Source organism: Capra hircus, chromosome 27 (assembly GCF_001704415.2).
Source record: "Capra hircus breed San Clemente chromosome 27, ASM170441v1, whole genome shotgun sequence".
In the NCBI taxonomy this organism is placed as follows: Eukaryota; Metazoa; Chordata; class Mammalia; order Artiodactyla; family Bovidae; genus Capra; species Capra hircus.
This window is the reverse complement of record NC_030834.1, coordinates 41,709,643-41,730,222: the sequence shown is the minus strand read 5'-3', so window position 1 is coordinate 41,730,222 and position 20,580 is coordinate 41,709,643. Positions and strand designations below refer to the sequence as shown.

The 20,580-nt window shown below is 39.7% G+C and overlaps 1 protein-coding gene across 1 annotated transcript in view; it reads right to left on the bottom strand.

Moving 5' to 3' along the window:
- Positions 1-20,580, bottom strand: part of CSMD1 (CUB and Sushi multiple domains 1) — a 2,085,346-nt gene that overhangs the window by 704,738 nt on the left and 1,360,028 nt on the right. The window contains 1 exon segment of the mRNA XM_018042044.1: positions 12,220-12,297. Coding sequence (XP_017897533.1) covers positions 12,220-12,297 — 78 coding nt within the window.

Sequence of the window (20,580 nt, the reverse complement as noted above, 5' to 3'; positions counted from 1 at the left end):
AGGCTACAGTCCATGGGGTCACTCACAGAAATTACCACCGTATTCTTTTTTTTTTCTATTTAAATTTATTTATTTTAATTGGAGGCTAATCACTTTACAATATTGTATTGGCAGAACCACTGTATTCTTTACATGATATATTAACTTAATGCAAGTAAGATCTTCTAATTCTTACAGATCTTAAAAAAATAACATATGGATTAGCCCTTACAAAAAGTACACATAACTATATGAGATAACTTTTTCCAATTTCAGAAACCTACAAAGAGTTGTGAAATAATTTTTATATGTACATCTGCACGACAAAGCTGTAAAGATTTTCTTGGGGCTGGCGGGGAGGTGTCTGTGGAGAATTTCTTACATAAACTTTTATTTTTACTTAAAGCTATGACATTCCCAGATATATGATTAAAGTATCTTGCTTGGATACTTGCATGGTGTACACTTTTATGTGCCTTTCAGACTGACAATTCAAACTACAAAATAGGTGATTTAAACAGAAAAATTGAAGTCCCTGTAAAGTATTATAGGAATAATTGCAATATACAGTGCTCACAAAATATGGTGCTTTCCATTTCCAAAGCACTTTACTAATTAATCTCAGCTTATCTCCTTGACTTTCCATATATTTTTCACTTATTTTAAAACATAACTTGCTTTTCTTTCTGGCATAAACAACTAGTTAGTAATTCTCTCCATCTGCTTCCTCTTTATGAAAATAATGGAAATGCATTGAATCCAAGGGATGTGACCAAATAAGTACTATAACAAATAAACAGAATCATTTGCTGTAATTAAATTATCTAATTTAATCCAATTAGTGCAGCAATTGATTTGGAGAGATTAGTTTAAAAAATTGGTGAATACTTCTGAAATTAAATATCATCATTATATATCATTGATGATTTATACTAAGGCTGTTCCATTTTGCATTCAAGACAAGAGAGTAAGTAAGGGAAACAAAATCGTCCATTATAAACCTAAAAATGTATGCTAAATCAGAAAGAAAAGATTAAGAATCTTAGAAAAAACAAGAATTTGTAAAAAACGTTTCTTTCATTCTTTATCATTTGAATTAAGCTTTATTTCCATAATTTGAATTCCCCTATGTCATGATTAATACAGCTCATTTGAATTCCCATAAAAATCTTATAAATCCTGAGATTATGAATGAGAACATTTTCACAGTTTCTTTGCCTTCTATATACAGGCCACATAAGTAGTCAAGATTTAAGACTTATGATTATAAACTGAAATGGCCTGCAGGAGGTAAGCAGGTCATAGAGTTCTGGTCAATGGGGTTCACTCCTCTTCTTCTTTTTTTTAAAATTTTTAATTTTTTTTACTTTATAATACTGTACTGGTTTTGCCATACATTGACATGAATCCACCACAGGTGTACATGAGTTCCCAACCCAGAACTCCCCTCCCACCACCCTCCCCACTCCTCTTCTGCACAGGGCAGCCACCAGCCAGCTTTCCCTGCAGATGTCAGGCATGACTGCAGACCTAGCATTGTCAAGCCTTCATGCTTTTAAAAGAAACTAGAATCTATGTTTTCTACATGGAAATCTATGAGCTAAAAAGGAGATTGGCTCTACCAAAGACCCTTTGAAGAGGATGAAAAGACAAGCTACAGATGGATAGAAAATATTTTCAAACCACATACCCAACAAAAGATTAGTATCTAGACTACAGAACAAATGTTCACAACTCAACAGGAAGAAAAAGAAAAAGAAAATGGTCAAAATACGTAAACTAACATTTCACTGGAGAAGATTTAACACAAATGGCAAATGAGCAGGTAAAACAATATTTACCATCATTGGCCATTAAGGAAATGCAATTTAAGACCATAATAAGATATCAATGGCTACTTATCAAAATAGCTCATTAAAAAAAAAGCCTTAACACCAAACGCTGGCAAGCATGCTGAGAAACTGCATCACGCCTATGCTGTTTTGGGGACATAAGATGGTACAGATGCTCCGGAAATCTGTTTGACAGTTTCTTATAACACTGACATGCTATCATATGATCCAGCAATTACTCTCCCAGGACTTTATTCAAGAGAAATGAAAACCCATATTCACGGGAAAACTCTTCATATCACAATGGCAATAACAGTTTTTTTCTTAAGAGCAAAAATTGGAAGCACACCCAATGTCATTCAACAGGCCAGTGGTTAAACAGTGATACATCCCTGCTGTGGAGAATCCTATGGCAATGAAAAAGAACCAAGTCCTGATACACACAACCACTCGGATGGTTCACAGAGGAGTCGTGCTAAGGGGAAAAGCCGGTCACAAGAGGCAACACGGTGTACGGTTCCAAGCGTGTGGTACTCTTGAAACAACAAACTGACCGAGTGAAGACTAGCCCAGGAGGGCAGTGCAGGCAGCCTCGCAGGGGGCACTGCTCTGTGCATCGACTGTAGGACTCCATGCAGGTGACGCAAGTGTGCAGACGTACACGCATGCGCGCACACACACACACACACACACACACACACACACGAGAGCACCCAGGTAAAACTGGTGAAGTTTGAATAAGCTCTGTGGACTGTCCAAAAGTCATTTCTCCAGTTTTGAGATTATCCCACAATTAGGGAAATTGGGTGAAGGTACAAGGCCTCCTTGTAGATTTAACTAGTTTCCTGAAAATCTATGATCATTTCAAAATAAAGTTTCTTTTTGTTGTTGTTGCTGTTCTTGTTAAAAAAGAGACTGGCAACCCAGAGACAATGTGGAGGATACACGATAGGTGTGCCAGTCTTTAGAGGGTCACCTGTGATGCAGGTAGGTGTGAGTACATCAGCTTCCTACCTGAACCTGAGTGCTTGAGAGTTCCCTGAGTAACGGAATGAAGACGGGCATCTCCCCTCCTCCCTCAGTCGAAATAAACAGGCAGAAACCAAGCTTCTTCTTACCTTTTCCATGAACACACTAACTACTTCCCTTAAAATCAACATAAATTATCAGCATTATCACCATTTGATCAGTGTCAGTTCATTTATCTCTGAATTTCTTCTTGTGAGAAATTCAATGAGGCAGGGTTATCAATCTGGACAGACTGTCACCCTGAAAGCTGAAAGTCAAGTTCAATTTTACAATTCTGTGATTCTATGAAAGGACTTAATCTGAAAATATTTTCAGTATTCTCCCCACACCTTTAAAAATGTGTTTGAAATAAAATGATGAGGCTTAAGGAATGTGAGTCTTTTCTGAGTTCCCCTTGATGTTCTGAGTACTTCTTGGTTTTTACGTCCAGACTTCCCTATCTATCTTTATATCAGGGCTAATTAATTTAACTGGCTGACTTAGTTGCCTTGTGTATAGAATGGAAGGTTTTAATTTAATTCATAAAGGAGCTACCATGATTAATTAGTTTAATCTTTAGCGCTTCTGACTGAAGTTGCTCAGTAGCAAACATTTGATCATATAAGATAATTAAATTACGATGAAATCGTAATAGCAATTTACTCTCCTAACAGCTACTGGAATTAGGTACCTGTGTTGACACACAAACACCAACAGTCCCACAATTCTCTACAGTTTCAGAGTGTATTTTATCCAATTATATGGGAAGATTAAGTTATTTTATAAAGTTTAATAAAAATGTGTGTAATATGTTGGGCTTCTAAAAGGTAAGTGATGAAACTGCTAAGATATATACTGTTCTTTCAAGTCTGCTATAATCTGTAGGGTGTTTCCCATTCACTTTTTGAAATAAAAGGACAGACCTGTAGTCATTTTGCAGAGTGAGTACCTCCCTTTAGTTAATTGATTATGCTCTGTAACTATATGCTGAACCCATTTATAAAGGGTTTTACTTCCTGTTGGGTTTACAGCACAACTGAACCAAGCTATATCTTGCTTCCCATATTGAAACAGATTCTGTTTTTCTGGTTACTTAAGAAATTACATATGTAAATGATGTGATAAATAATTGATGAACCGCCTAGCTTTGCTTCTAGTTACCAGTGCTGCCATTCTTCCCAATGTATCTAGATAGCAGTTCTCTTCCCAGCAAGTTTTTCCTTGGCATTTTAAAAGATATTTTAGCTCCTGCAGTGACAAAGGCCTATTTAGAAACTGCAAGCATAATTTACTTACCTGATTTATGAAGCAATTTGTACAACCTACTATATTCATGCTAGATGGGAATGGATCTTTGTTAAGAAAACAAGGTTCTTTAACAATTGCAAAACTTCATATTGTTGCATTTTATGATGAAACAAAGCAGATAGGGGCAATTATCCTTTGTGTTTTATTAAACCTTGATAGAACTGTTAGAGGTTAATGGAGCTATTATTTTTTCCACTGTCAAAACCTGCTTTAAAGCAAGATCAAGAGCACTCAGTGCCAGAAATCCAGCACAGAGCACAGCAGATGTGCCTTGTTTTAGCAGTTTTACAAATCACTTTGGTCTACCACCATTCAAATAAATCACCCATTAATACCAGAGCAATAAAGTCCCCTAAAAAACAAAACCTGATGATGGGTGACATTTCCAGCAGTGTAGTACAAGCTTAGTGACTATAAAAATATTATTGTAAATCTAAACGTGTGCTCTTTCTTGTAGCTGGATAAAGCAAATCCTGTTAATTTTTGAAGATGATTCTCACGGGGATTCATAAAACAATAATGTATCCAGTTACCTGGAGAAGTGTGGTCTGATGAAAATGCTGGCTGCAAGTTATTTCTAGAATAAAGTTTCCGAGGTGGAAACCACACAAAGCATCACCTATAGCTGATGATATTGAGGGTCGTAGTGTGACTTCTGCTCCTTGAGAAGCCTGTCTTAGCAGCCCTATTAAGGGAGTCACTCGAGTTTCTTAACAGCCTCACTCCATTCTCCTCCCCTCATCCCATCTCCCTCATGACCACAGCCCTCTTCAAGCTCCAAATCCAGAGAAGCACCTGGAGAGTGGCAGGGCTAGCTTTCTCTGTGGTTCTTCAAATGCCCTTTCTGAAAGCCAGCATGTCCTAGTCATCAACTCAGTAACAAATGGATTCATCCAGCAGTGGCATAGTGGAAAATTAGACTGTTGTATTTTCTAACCTACTAGAGCACAGAATCCAGGCTGACAATGAGGTTTTACTACCAGACGCTGTCACCTTGTTACAAAAACTTGAAAAAGACTAACTCCTCATGGTTTTAATGTTTCCTTCCATGCAGAAGGTATAGGGATTCTAAGACTATGGTATTTTAATTGACCAGTTATTTAATTAGTTGTGCCTCACTCATATACTACATATAATTTTGGTAATAAGAATGATTTTCTCTTAACCATTGCCAAGCACATGTCTATAAATGACAGATTCGAGGGAATCAGTCATTGACAAGGTGCAACATAGAAAACAGAGTGTCTTAGAAAACATGCTGTCTTGACTTGCAAAGGACCTAATTTAATGTTGTTTAACATCCTGTCTATGGATTCTTACATTTTTATGGGTTGACTTACTACTATTCTGAAAGCTGATAAATTTCTATTTTTACTCAGTGCTCAATAAGTGTTGCTATCTTTCTTATAACTCTCCTGGTCTGATAAACATTTACATGACTTGAATGACCAGGAGACTAATTTCCTCTAGGAAAAGAATGTATTTTTAAACATCTCCATGACAGCTGTTGGTCTTCCCTCAAGGTTTTCATGCTGAAGGCATGAAGATGACATGGGGCACAAAGACCTCACTGAAGGAGAGTGTGACGTCACCTTGCCATGCTCCTTCAGGCCTCCACACACTAGGAAACTCAGTCATTCAATGGACAAGTGTTTATTGAGCAACTGCTGTGTGCCTGAGCCTCTCTGCTGGGCACTTGGTAAGTCTCAGTGAAGACAGCAGACAAAAATATCCTCCTTCAAAGAGTCAGTTCTAACGGGGGGATTGGAAGAGAGAGGAAGCAAATGATAATGTATATGTATTTAATATACTATTATAATTATATATTATATAATATACATGTTATATTATATCATATTTAATATATTTATATATAATTTATACACAATGTAGAATATACATATTATATATCAATATTATATAATATATAATATTCCTCACATACACCTCCACATATTCATATAAATGCATATGCTAAATACGCACATATAAACACATGAAAATAAGGCTGATATGTATGAGGTGTGTGTGTGTGCCCAGTCACGTCCAACTGTTTGCAACTCTATGGGTTGTAGCCCACCAGGCTCCTCTGTCCATGGGATTTCCAGGCAAGAATACTGGAGTGGAATGGCCATTCCCTTCTCCAGGGGGTCTTCCTGACCCAGGGATTGAACCCACGTCTCCTGCACTGGCTGACAGATTCTTTACCACTGCACGACCTGGAAGCTCACATGTATGACATACTGTGATAAATGATACAGAGAAAAGCAGAACAGGCAACCAGAGGGGTAAAGTGATGCCTGGGCAGGGTTTGCAAAAGGTACGCAGGGTGACCAGTGAGAGCCTCGGGAGCAGGTAAGCTCTGAGAAATGATGTGAAGAAGGGAGAGACAAGCGCCTTGGGGAAACCACCTCAGACTGAGGAGACAGAGGAACGAAGACTGAGGCGGGAACTTTAAGAACCAGCCCCAAAGCTAGTGGACAAGGGCTGGGGGAGAACAGACGGGGAGCAGGGGTGAGGCGGTCCTGTGCGTCTCTGTAAGGGACGTGGACTCACTTGGGCGGTGATGGGAAAGCTTCAAAGGGTTCTTAGCAGAAGAGTGATGAGATTCCACAGATCACTCTGGATGAAGTGCGGGGTCTCGACCACAGGGAAATGGGTGGAGACAGGGATCTGGGGTGAGACTGGTGAGTAATGCCCTGGAAAACAGTGGCGGTTTGGGCTGAAGAGATGAGGTTGGCTTCTGACGCAGCTGGGGCAGCAGGCTGGCTGGTGTCCGGGGCAGGGATGGCGCCAGGCTCTGGGTCCTCAACAGCAAAGAGCACTGGCCTTTGTTCAGAGGGAAAGAGACGCTTATCACACTTGCGTGTGCAAATGTTGGGTGGGCAGCTGGATGCACCACTGTGGAAATGGACAGAGAGGTCTAGGGCCATTAATCAGAGATGCTCCATTCTGCTCCAGCAGTGGATCACACTGAAACTGCTTTCCAAATGGTGACTATTATTGAGATGCTTTGCCTGTCTTTATCTCTCGTTTTACCCCTATCAAAAAGGGATTAATGGTTTCTTTTTTTCCCATTCCTCAGCTTGCACTAATCCCTGTTTACAGAGAGAGGATTGAAAGGAGAGTCTTTTTCTGGGTGGAGTTCATTTTTGCGTGTGATTATGTTGCTAAGTGTGGAGGCTGCCGAATGGAAGAAATTATGAAAGACAAGATTAACTTTTTTTTTCCATTTAACACCCTGGAATGTAAGTAAAAATGGAATATTACATACTAATATATGCCATTTGCTCTTAAATTATCCCAAACATAAGAAGACAAGGACTGAATGTAGCAATTTTAGTGATGAGTGGATAACACAGTGTGACCCAGCACAGCTAGGGAGGTCATTTATAAGGACGTATTTTAGAAAGTGGATTAATGAGCCACACCATGTTAAGAAGCTAAATCAAACATTACATTGTTACAACTGCATCTTTAACTGTACAATGTAGCTAAGGCATCATTTACACTGTTGCCCAAAAAATGGAACTACAAAACTGGTGAAATGTGCCCTTCCAAATAACTGTGTCTGAGGCAAAAGAGAAAGACAATATATTATAAAAGACAATATTTGATCAATTGCCTTTCATTAACAGGACTATTTGGCAATTTTGAATAAATATCATTCTGTTTCACTTCAGATATTTTTTCAGAGGTAGAAGAAAATTGATTGCCCATGGTAACAAAGGCAATGAAATAAATGGCTTATAGTCAAAAGTATAAGAATTTTAGGGTCATTTATTTCATAGTATGCTGTTGTTATTTTTTTCCAAGGGTTTATAATACAATGCATTATATTTTCCCATTTTTCCACCATGTTTCAATCAGCTTTACATTAAATAATGGCTCTGAACCAAATGTCCTATCCTGCTTGGGTATAAACTGTTGTAACTGCAGATGCTTAATACACAGCATGTGCCATCAATTCTTCTGAGTGAGTTACAACAAATCAATATTGGATTTGTAAAGTCGTTTGTCTTTAACTTTACACAGAGAGAACAATCTCTAGCTGAAAAATAACAATCAAGGCTTTTGTTTGTCCTTCTCCCTACAGAGTTTTACATTTTTGAGTTAGAAGGGCAGTAATGGATAACCTACCCTCCTGACTCTCACACTTAGGGCTGCTAACACTGTATTCTGTTACACTGTATTCTGTAGACAAGAATGGCAAGAAGGAAAGGAAGAGGGAAATATGTCTACAGCTGCTGCTGCTGCTAAGTCGCTTCAGTCGTGTCCAACTCTGTGCAACCCCATAGACGGCAGCCCACCAGGCTCCTCTGTCCCAGGGATTCTCCAGGCAAGAACACTGGAGTGGGTTGCCATTTCTTTCTCCAATGCAAGAGGGTGAAAAGTGAAAGTGAAGTCGCTCACTTGTGTCAAACTCTTAGCGACCCCATGGACTGCAGCTTATCAGGCTCCTCCGTCCATGGGATTTTCCAGGCAAGAGTACTGGAGTGGGGTGCCACTGCCTTCTCTGAAGTCTACAGCTACCACCGTGTAAAAAGGGAAAGAATTTAAGAATCCTTTGGTACCGAGCGCTTCCAACCCCAGAATAAAGAGGAGCCCCCGACTGAGTTATTCCAGGTACCCTTTCTTGCTGTGTGCTGCCCAGTAATGCTGGGATCCTTTAAAGCTTTAATAAACTAGACACTTACAGCATTCTGCAGAATTAATACCTTGATTCTCTTTGAGGTTTTCTGCAAATATTGTTAGTCAATAATTAATGAAATTGGTGAAAAACTAAATTTGTAAGTCATTTCATTCTAAGAGATGTTGTAGAAAATGGCCTTCACTATATAGATGAGTTGAAATATCTACACAGCCTTTCAGGTCACTCCACCTTACATGGTTAAATTGATGCATGTTAAGGATTAGAGTGAATTGCTGAAGTTTAATTGGTAACATGAAGTCAGGGCCGGATGGAGGAACAAATTGACTTAGTGATTTCAGGGCAAAATCCACAAATGATTCATCAGATTTCATTGAGAGGCATAAAAGAGAAAATATGTAGGGCTTTTGCTCCACAACATGGATATTTTTCCTTCTTCATTTATTTAATCATCAAACACTTGCTAAGTGCTTGTTAGCTTGGGTTATATTCCATTTAATATATATTCTATGGTGTGTGTATGTGTGTGTTAGTTGCTAAGTCATGCTCGACTCTGCAACCCTATGGACTGTAGCCCACCAGGCTCCTCTGTCTATGGGACTTTCCAGGCAAGAATACTGGACTGGGTTGCCATTCCCTTCTCCAGGGCATCTTCTCCACCCAAGAATGAACCTGCATATCCTGCATTGGCAGGCAGATTCTTTAACACTGAGCCACCCCAGATCCCCATTGTGTACGCACAACCACTTCTTGAGCAAACTCTGAGAGACAGTAGAGGACAGAGAAGCCTGGCAAGTTACCATCCATGGGGTCGCAAAGAGTTGGACATGACTTAGCAACTGAACAACAAAAACAAATGCCACTTCTTTATCTATTCATATGTCAACATTTAGGTTGTTTCCATGTGCTGGCTATTGCAAAAGCGATGGAGGGGGGATAGATGGGGAGGTTTGAATTGAGTCGTACACATTACTGTATTTAAAATAGATAACCAACAAAGGCCTATTGTATAGACCAGGGAACTCTGCACAAAAAGGAAAAGAATTTGAAAAAAATAGATCCATGTATATGCATAATGTGATCACTTTGGACTACACCTGACACTAACAATATTGTCAGTTGACTATACTCTAATACAAAGTAAGCATTCGGAGTAGGAGGACAGCTGCTCTTGTCAGTCAGTCCTGTCATTCTGCAAGCAAACTAGCTCTGCACCTGTGATGGGCAGCAGGTGCAGGCTTTGATCAGGGGGTGGGCAGGGGGAGGGGGCGGTCAATGGATAATCACAGAGCCTCTGCTGTCCCATTTCTTACTCTGTGAGGAGTCTTGGGAAGAAGACAGACTCATAAACAAAAACGTCCAGGTGGAAAGAAAACTACCAAAATAGAGGTCGACACAGATGAGGTGGACCAACAGCGAACCATAGCTGGCAGATCCCATGCTAAGTATTTCTGTATTTCCTTACATCCTTTCCCAAATCCTCAGGGGGAAGGAATTGAGGTCCAGAGTGAGCTATGTTCTCTGTGCCCAAGAGGGCTCTATACTTAGATTTAACCTCAAGAACATCAGAGGCAGTCGTCTCCAAGAAAAATCCCACACTCAGGGTAAACCACAAGAGAAGAAAAGTGAAAGTTAAGTGTTAGTCCCTTAGTCATGTCTGACTCTTTAAATCCCATGGACCGTAGCCTGCCAGGCTCCTCTGTCCATGTAATTCTCCAGGCAAGAATACTGGAGTGGGTTGCCATTCCCTTCTCCAGGGGATCTTCCCGATCCAGTGATCAAACTTGGATCTCCAGCACTGGAGGCAGAGTCTTCACCCTCTGAACCACCAGGGAAGCCCAGAAATACAGAGACCGTGGCTTATTGAATGGCTTGAAAAAATAATGAGACAAGTATGAAAGACACAATGTTTAATATAAATACTGAATGTAAATAAATCAGATAATCTGTATATAAATGACTTAATAAGAGTGTCAGCAACTGACATGCCTGCAGCAAGCCTCACCATATCTATAAAATGCATGTATCACCTTCGTGTGCCCCCTTCTACCCCATCACAATGGGAAGGGGGTCACTGCTTCCCAGGAAAAGGTTGTATCCTGGATGGGGCTTTAGAGGCTCTGTGTCCTGGGCTCACTTCTTGTGAGGAGTCAAACTATTTCCTAAGATCTTAGAAAACAAGGTCAGCGCTCTGGGCCCTACCTCCTTCTCTGGCAAGTAAGATCCAGGTTGTTTGAATTCTTGGCTGACCTACTACATACAATCGTTCCTTCTTCTCTTTATGTACAGCAAATTCCTAGTGGGTGTGGTTGCAGAATGCCCGCTCCCTGCCCTATACTGGAACAGGCAGTTATAAACACGATGCTTCATCTACTCACAAGAATCATTACCATTTTACTTTTATAAATGATGCAACTTAGACTTGAATACAATCAACACTCTCACAGCTATTGAATCCTTGTCTCTGCAGCTTCAAAGTCTGTGTCCTCTTTTCTCTGAAGCACTTAATTTAGTTTCCTCAGACACACCTTCTGCGTGAATAACATACTACCATTTATTACAAGGCTGATCTTAGAAGGCTTGCAGTTTCCTCAATTCCTCATTTCCTCTAATGATTAATTTTCAAGCCTAACAAAAAACGTGGCATAATACTGTTGAGAGATAGGATGGAACACTTTCTAATACCACTGAGTTATGACTCATTTCTCAATTTGTATTCAGATAAGGACCCAGACATACTTATTTTCTTTTTCACATTCAAGCTTGAATGTGGCACTAAGAGATGCATTTGATGTCTGCCTGTTCTGGCCTCAGACCTCATGTCAATTTGATGGAAGGGTTCACTCAATACATAGTTCTATGTTCCTATGGGCTGCTTCTGCAAGGTTTTTATCCATTAAAAAAAATCAACTGCAAAATAATTATAAATACCACATCCCCCGTTTTAGGAAACATTCTGAACTAAAAACTAACAACAGCAAAATACTAAACCTTCATTTTGAAATAATTACTTGCTTTCTTCTTGTCCTCCGGTAGTTTTCTTCCTTCATTAAGCCCAGTTCAATTTGAATAATGCTGCCCATAATTATCAAACAGGGAGTATATACTTGAGTATATACTGGAATGGAAAGAGAAACTGGGATCAAAACACCTGAGGGTGGAACAGCTGCTTAACAGAGAACTCTGGAAGGTCCGGTCTCAGACAGTGGCCCATGAGGGCAGAGGGGACAGGCAGGCGTGAGATACATTTAGACTTAAGATGAACACATGCTCTCCCCAAATAGAGTGAAGTGAGTGCAGACGCTCTCTCCCAGAAAATACTTTTGACGGTAGGAAAGCAGAACGAGATGCCGTGGGGAGGGCAGTTTAGAGAAGCATTTCTGCAGAAGCGCTCCCCTCTAATGGACACATCCATCCTCATACAGAGAGAGGGTGACTTACAGACAGAGTTCTTATGGCTGCTGTCCTTGCTGGGCATCACCTTGACTCCTCTTGACTTCAATTCAATCGCCTTTTTCACTGGAAGAAACAAAAGAAAAATTATTAGCTAAGACTCAGAGCAGTATCGTGAAACTGCATTTTATCTTCACAGCGTCTCCAGTCATAACTGCTTTCTTACCAACCCCTGGAATATGGAACATGTTCTAAGGGGTGAATGATGCAAAGTAAACCAAGTACAAGAGCTTGTGAATAATTAATGCAAGGCTATCCGCCAGCAAGATCATATCTTACAATCACAGTGCTGGAAGCAAAAATAATATGTGGTGAGATTATCATCTATATCCAAACCTGCTTACCACCACTTTCTAATTCTGTTACATTCATGAAAAATTTTGAGGACAGATAAAAGTTATTTGTTTATTCTTCTAGTCATTTAATCACTCAAAATTTAACAAATATTCATTGGTGGGGAGCTAGTATGAGGAAATCCTGTTCTGAGTGCTTGGAATAAAATGCTAAATAAGAGGACACCAGTACTTCCAGACTCTCATAACCAACAGGCAATATAAAAATACATATATGGTATTGATTTCTAAAATTACAGTTCTCAACTGAAAATATTTCTTGATTTTTCTAAGTCCTACATCAAACATTTTATGAAATTCTACTTCTCTGGTCATTTCTGAGGGGAAAAAATGTGGGAAGTCATTTGTGGGATGAAACTAGAAAATGAAATTTTAATATGAAATAATTTGCTTTAAACATCAAATTTATATTTTATTGAATTAAAAACAGCAAATATTTATGATTTACATGCTTACATATGATTTACATATATGGACCTAGAGTACCATGAAGCTCTGGGTTCAAATCTTTGCTCACAACCTGGTATCTACGTTGCCTGTGTAAGTTAACTCAGAGCTTGTCAATTTATCTGTAAAAGGGGTGTGATAGTTAGTTGATATGTCAACTTGACTAGGGCACAGAGTGCCCAGATACCTTGTCAAATGTTTTCCTGGATGTTTCTGTGAAGGTGGTTTTGGCAAGAGAGTAAGTATTAAATCCACAGACTGAGTAGAGTGGCTTGCCCCTCTCCAGGTGGCTGGATCTCATCTAATCAGCTGAAGATCTGAATAGAACACAGCACTGACACTTTCCTGAGCAGGATGTAATTCTTCCTGCCTGACTGCCTTCATCCTGGGTTATGCTCTTTGCTTTGGAGCCAATTCATAACCATTATGCAAGCATAATGGCAAGCTGGTATTGAAAGTGAAAGTGGCTCAATCGTGTCTGACTCTTTGCAACCCCATGGACTGTACAGTCCAGAACACTGGAGTGGGTAGCCTTTCCCTTCTCCAGGGGATCTTCCCAACCCAGGGATTGAACACGAGTCTCCTGTATTACAGGTGGATTCTTTACCAGCTGAGCCACAGGAGAAGCCCAAGAATACTGGAGTGGGCAGCCTAACCCTTGTTCACTGAATCTTCCAAACCAAGGGATTAAACTAGGGTCTCCTGCATTGCAGGCAGATTCTTTACCAACTGAGCTATCAGGGAAGCCCAAGCTGGCATTATTTCTACCTAAAAGACCACTGGATTATTTTTCAAAATATTTTTTCTAATTTTTATTTTTTCTAAATTATGAAAACATAATAACATATTTGTAGGAGACTTGGAAAATGCAGAACAAAATTACAGATAGTTCTGCAATATACTACAATTATTTTTTTCAGTAGATAAATTAAGGTTTTTAGTTGGAGTTTCTATATCAAACTCTAAAAATTTAACAGTATGAAACAGAGAGAAGTAGAAGGATACAATAGACCTGAAAAGCATTATGAACCAATTCAACATGATTAAGATTTATACAATGTCCACACAACATCAGGGTACAAGTTCTATTCAAGCTCCCATATACTATAAACCAGGAGATATTGGAACATATCTAGACACATAAAACAGAGTCTAAAAATTTCATGGTCTAAAGGGGCTGAAATCATGTACTCTTTTCTCTTATCACTGTGGAACTATGTTAGAAATCAGTACATCATGAGAAATGCTGGGCTGGATGAAGCACAAGGTGGAATCAAGATTGAAGGGAGAAATATCAATAACCTCAGATATGCAGGTGACACCACCCTTATGGCAGAAAGCAAAGAACAACTAAAGTGCCTCTCGATGAAAGAGAAAGAGGAGAGTGAAAAATTTGGCTTATATCTCGACTTTCAGAAAACTAAGATCACGGCATCTGGTCCCATCACTTCATGGCAAATAGAGGGGGAAACAGTGGAAACAATGACAGACTTTATTTTGAGGGGCTCCAAAATCACTGCAGATGCTGACTGAAGCCATGTAATTAAAGCATGCTTGCTCCTTGGAAGAAAAGTTATGATCAACCTAGACAGCATATTAAAAAGCAAAGACATTACTTTGCTAACAAAGGGTCTGTCTAGTCAAAACTATGGTTTTTCCCGTAGTCACGTATTGATGTGAAAGTTGGACTATAAAGAAATCTGAGCTGAAAAGCTGATGCTTTTGAACTGTGGTGTTGGAGAAGACTCTTGATAGTTCCTTGGACAACAAGGAGGTCCAACCAGTCCATCCTAAAGGAAATCAGTCCTGAGTATTGATTGGAAGGACCGATGCTGAAGCTGAAGCTCCAATACTTTGGCCACCTGATGCGAACAACTGACCCTGATGCTGGGAAACATTGATGATAGGAGGAGAAGGGGACAACAGAGGATGAGATGGTTGGATGGCATCACCAACTCAATGGCCATGAGTTGGAGCAAGCTCTGAGAGTTGGTGATGGACAGGGAGGCCTGGCGTGCTGCAGTCCATGGGGTTACAAAGAGTTGGACATGACTGAGCGACTGAACTGAACTGATGTTAGAAATCAGTATAAAATGATGTTTGAAAAGATCTCACATATTTTCAAGTGCAGTGCAACATTTATCAAGAGAGATCTTTGACTTAGCCATTGAAAGCCTCAAGAAGGTTAAAAGAGTGAAAAAACACAGATGATGATTGCAGAGAAGAAAGCATTTAAATGAGAAATTAATGTCAAAGAAACTTAAAGTATCCTTGATTTTTTACAAATATTCTTATTTGCATGATCTCTTTGTTTCCATGGCTCTGCATGTTTAGCTGAACCCAGGAGTGATGAGCGGAATGTTTCCTTCTTCACATAATACAACAGGGTCTGGCCTTGGATTTTGAATCCTGGTCCCATTCATCTAGTCATGTGGCCTGACAAAACGTTTAAACGTTGTGTATGTGGGCTGTCAAATCTTTGCACACGACCATGCGTTCTTCTGCTACGCATTCACCAGGGAAATCGGAACAGTGAAGGGACTTTACACACCTTGGAGGGCTCACTGAGGAAGTTAGTCCTGTGTGGTAATGTGGTCCTAACTGATCATTCTGACCAGCACCATGGCTAGACCGCGGGACTCCTGGAATGGACAGCACTCCTGGCAGATATGCGGTGCTCCCTCACTGATGGCCCCACATGGAAGGAGTGGCCAGTGGTGGCTGCTTGCTGCCAGCCCCTCAGGGGACTCTCAGGGACAGACTGCCGGGGCCCACGTCTTCAGGGACAGATCATGTCAGGGACCACCCCATGGTCCCTGGGATGGGGTACTCCATAGTTCCAGAACTGTTTCCAAGGGCCCTGGCGTCACTGAGGCCATCTGGATGAACCCCCGCGCAGCCCCCTGGCTCTCTCTGGCCCTGCTGCTTCGTCTCCTCCCGTCCACAGGAGTCACCGCACAGGATGCTCCCTGGTGGGCATCCCCAGCTCCCGTCCACTCAGGACACCCTTCCAGAGAACCATTCATCTCCCTGCTCCCGCCACGTCTGCCTTTCATTCTCATCCGCATCGACATGTCCTGGAAACAGATAGCACAGCAAACGGAAGCCGCATCAGGAGCCCACTATCCCCGCTGAGGAGCCATGGTCTCCACATCAGGTCTCCCCAGAGCAGGGCCTTGCTCTGAACCAGCAAGCCTTGATGTCTCTCCCATGACACCCAACTTCTGTGCTGAAACAAAGCTATCTTGAAGTTACTCAGGAGAGAGAAGACAAACGCACAATAAGTAAGGAATGCGGCAATCGATGCAAGATAATAAAGAGCAGAAAACTCAAAACAAATGTCACCCAAAATAAACAGATAAAACAAACAAGACTTGATGCTTTCAGAAAAAAAAATGAATAGCCTTCAGGATGCAATAAAAGTATCTGAATATATGACTTTAGCGAGAGTCTAATCAATTTTGTAATCTTGCAAGTAACTGCATGTAGCTGAGTGAAGCTAGGGAATTCACCAGGGAAGTTTTTTTGTTTTTGGTTTTGTTTTCCAGTGTGATGGAGACTGCTGTACTTGCTCCCCTCCTCTGATTTCTGGCTGGTTTTAATACATCCTCTTACTGGACAGTCCTGGTTCTTGGCAATGTCATAAAGAAATGGAAAAGACCCTCTTCAAAGGGTTTCCCCCCTCATCACCCCCTGAGGCCCCTCCCGTCGTCCACCAGATTCCTCCTCCCTCCCTACCCCTCAGGAGAGAGAGATCTCCACTTTCACAGAAAGCAGCAGCCGTGAGGGAGAGGGTAGCTCAGGCAGTAGCATCCTCAGAAAGACCAGTGACCCAGGACAAATTCCTCCATCGCCCTGTTCTTTCCCATGAGTGCCTACACAACTGGTTCTCAAAGTTTGGAAACAGTGGTAAAACACTCTTCCTGAGTCATAAAAATCCTAAGTTACTAAACACAGAGGCAGAAGTCATTGAGAAACCTCACAAACTATGGAGGAAACTGTTTCAAATATATATATCAACTGCTGATAAATCTAAAGAAGCCATGGTTTGGAATTAAAAATATAACCCCTGTTTATTGGTCATATTATTAACTCAGAGCATTATCGTAATTTTACTAAAATTTCTTCAGGCTAAAAAATTCCATCAAGTGGCTAATCAAAAGAATATTCACTAATCCTTGGAAAGGCTTTGCATTGCAAGAGCTCACTACATACACACACACACTTTCACATTTATGTTTCATATTATATAATTTATGTTATATATATATATTATATACTATGTACTCATATATGTACATGTTTATATATTATTATTGCACAATTAAATATTTTACACATTTATTTTATAAAAGAGTCTAAAATATTTATGTATATAAAGTACATAAATTAATCTATTGAGCTTTCTTATGGTTAGAAATGTTCTTGTTATCTAACATTTGCCTTATAATTATTTAACCAAAGCTTTCTATTACACTTGATAAGTAAGCAATTATAGTCCATAAGCTATTTATCTTTTATATTTACATTGTCTTTTTATATTATCACGTTACTAGCTATGACATTTCAAACTCCATTATTTATGTTAACTTCTTTTTTTGTGGGGGTATTATTTTTTGTTTGTTTGTTTTCTGTGAAATCTCAACATGAGTCAGCCATAGGTATACATTTACCCCATTCCTTTTGAACCTCCCTCCCCATCCCACCACCTCTAGGTTGATACAGAGCCCCTGTTTGAATTTCCTGAGCCATACAGCAAATTCCTGTTGGCTATCTATTTTATACATGGTAATCTAAGTTTCCATGTTACTCTCTCCATACATCTCACCCTCTCCTCCCCTCTCCCCATGTCCATAAGTCTATTCTCTATGTCTGTTTCTCCGTTGCTGCCTTGTAAATAAATTCTTCAGGACCATTTTTCTAGATTCCGTCTATATGCATTAGAATATGACTTTATTTCTTTCTGACTTATGTCACTCTGTATAATAGGTTCTAGGTTCATCCATCTCATTAGAACTGACTCAAAAGCATTCATTTTTATGGCTGAATAATATTCCTTTGAGTATATGTACCACAACTTCTTCATCCCCTCATCTGTCGATGAGCATCTCTAGGTTGCTTCCACGCTCTACCTATTGTAAACAGTGGTGCAGTAAACAGTGGGATACATGTGTCTTTTTCAACCCTGGTTTTCTGAGTGTATATACCTAAGAGTGGGCTTCCTGGGTCATATGGTGGTTTTTTAAGGAATCTCCATACCATCTACCATAGTGGCTGTATCAATTTACATTCCCAGCAACACTGCAAGAGCATTCCCTTTTCTCCACATCCTCTCCAGCATTTGTTTGTAGACTTTTTGATGATGGCCATAGTGACTGGTCTGAGGTGATATCTCATTGTAGTTTTGATTTGCACTTCTCTAATAATGAGCAATGTTGAACATATTTTCATGTGTTTGTTAGCCATCTGTATGTCTTCCTTGGAGAAAAGTCTGTTTAGGTCCTTCTCCCATTTTTAGATTAGGTTGTTTGTTTTCCTGGCATTGAGTTATCTGAGCTGCTTGTACATTTTGGAAATTAATCGTTTGTCAGTTGTTTCATTTGCTATTATTTTCTCCCATTCTGAGGGTTGTCCTTTCACTTTGCTTACAGCTTGCTTTGCTGTGCCACAGATTTTAAGCTTAATCAGATCCCACTTGTTTACTTTTGTTTTTATTTCTATTATTCTAGGAGGTGGGTCATAGAGGATCTTGTTTTGATTTATGTCATTGAGTGTTCTACCTATGTTTTCCTTTAAGATTTTTATAGTTTCTGGTCTTAGCTTATGTCTACAGTCCATTTTGAGTTTATCTTTATGTATGGTATTAGGAAGTGTTCTAATTTCATTCCTTTACATGTAGCTCTCCAGTTTTCCCAGCACCATTTACTGAAGAGGCTGTCTTTGCCCCCATTGTATATTCTTGCCTCCTTTGTCAAAAATAAGGTTCCCATAGGTGCATGGGTTTATTTCCAGGCTTTCTATCTTGTTCCATTGGTCTATATTTGTGTGTGTGTGTGCCAGAACCATACTGTCTTGAAGACTGTAGCTTTGTAGTATAATCTGAAGTCAGGAAGGTTGATTCTTCCAGCTCCATTCTTCTTTCTCAAGACTGCTTTGGCTATTTGGGGTATTTTGTGTTTCCATATGAATTGTGAAATTTTTGTTTCTAGTTCTGTGAACAAGGCCATTGGTAATTTAATAGAGATCACATTGAATCTGTAGATTGCATTTGGTAGGATAGTCATTTTCACAATATTGATTCTGCCTACCCAGGAACATGGAATATCTCTCCATTTGTTTATGTCATCTTTATTTCACTAACATCTTAACATTTTCTATGTACAGGTTGTTTTTTTTTTTTTTTTTGGTCTCCTTAGGTAAGTTTATTCCTAGATAGTTAATTCTTTTTGTCACAATGGTGAATGGGATTGATTCCTTAATTTGTTTCTGATTTTTCATTTGTTAGTATGTAAAACTGCAAGTGATTTCTGTGTATTGATCCTGAAACTTCGCTAAATTAACTGATTAGCTGTAGCAATTTTCTGATACTATCTTTAGGGTTTTCTATGTACAGTATCATGTCATCTGCAAACAGTGACAGCTTAACTTCTTTTCTGATCTGCATTCCTTTTCTTGCTTTTTCTTCTCTGATTGCTATAGCTAGGACTTCCACAACTATGCTGAATAACAGTGGTGAAAGAGGACACCCTTGTCTTGTCCCTGATCTAATGGGGAATGCTTTCAGTTTTTCACCATTGAGAATAATGTTTTCTGTAGGCTTATCACATGTGGCCTTTACTATGTTGAGGTAGGTTCCTTCTATGCCCATTTTTTGGAGTTTTAATCATAAATCGGTGCTGAATTTTTTCAAAAGCTTTTTCTGCATCTATAGAGATTATCATATGGTTTTTATCTTTAAATTTGTTATTATGGTGTATCACATTGATTGATTTGCATATACTGAAGAATCCTTGCATCCCTGGAATAAACTCAACTTACTCATGGTGTATGAGCTTTTTGATGTGTTGCTAAATTCTGTTTGCTAAAATTTTTTTGAGGATTTTTGCATCCATGTTCATCAGTGATATTGGCCTGTAGCTCCATTTTTGTGTTGTTTTTGTCTGGTTTTGGTATCAGGGTGATGGTAGCCTCATAGAATGAGTTTGGAAGTGTTCCTTCCTCTGCAATTTTTTGAAAGTTTTAGAAGGATAGGCATTGTCTCTTCTCTAAATGTTTGATAGAATTTTCCTGTGAAGCCATCTGGTCCTGGGCTTTTGTTTTTAGGGAGATTTTTGGTCAGGCTTCCCTGGTGGCTCAGACGGTAATGCATCTGCCTACAATGCAGGAAACACGGGTTCAATCTCTGGGTTGGGAAGATCCTCTGGAGAAGGAGATGGCAACCCACTCCAGTACTCTTGCCTGGAAAATCCCATGGACGGAGGAGCATGGAAGGCTACAGTCCACGGGGTCACAAAGACTTGGACATGACTGAGCAACTTCACTTTTTTTT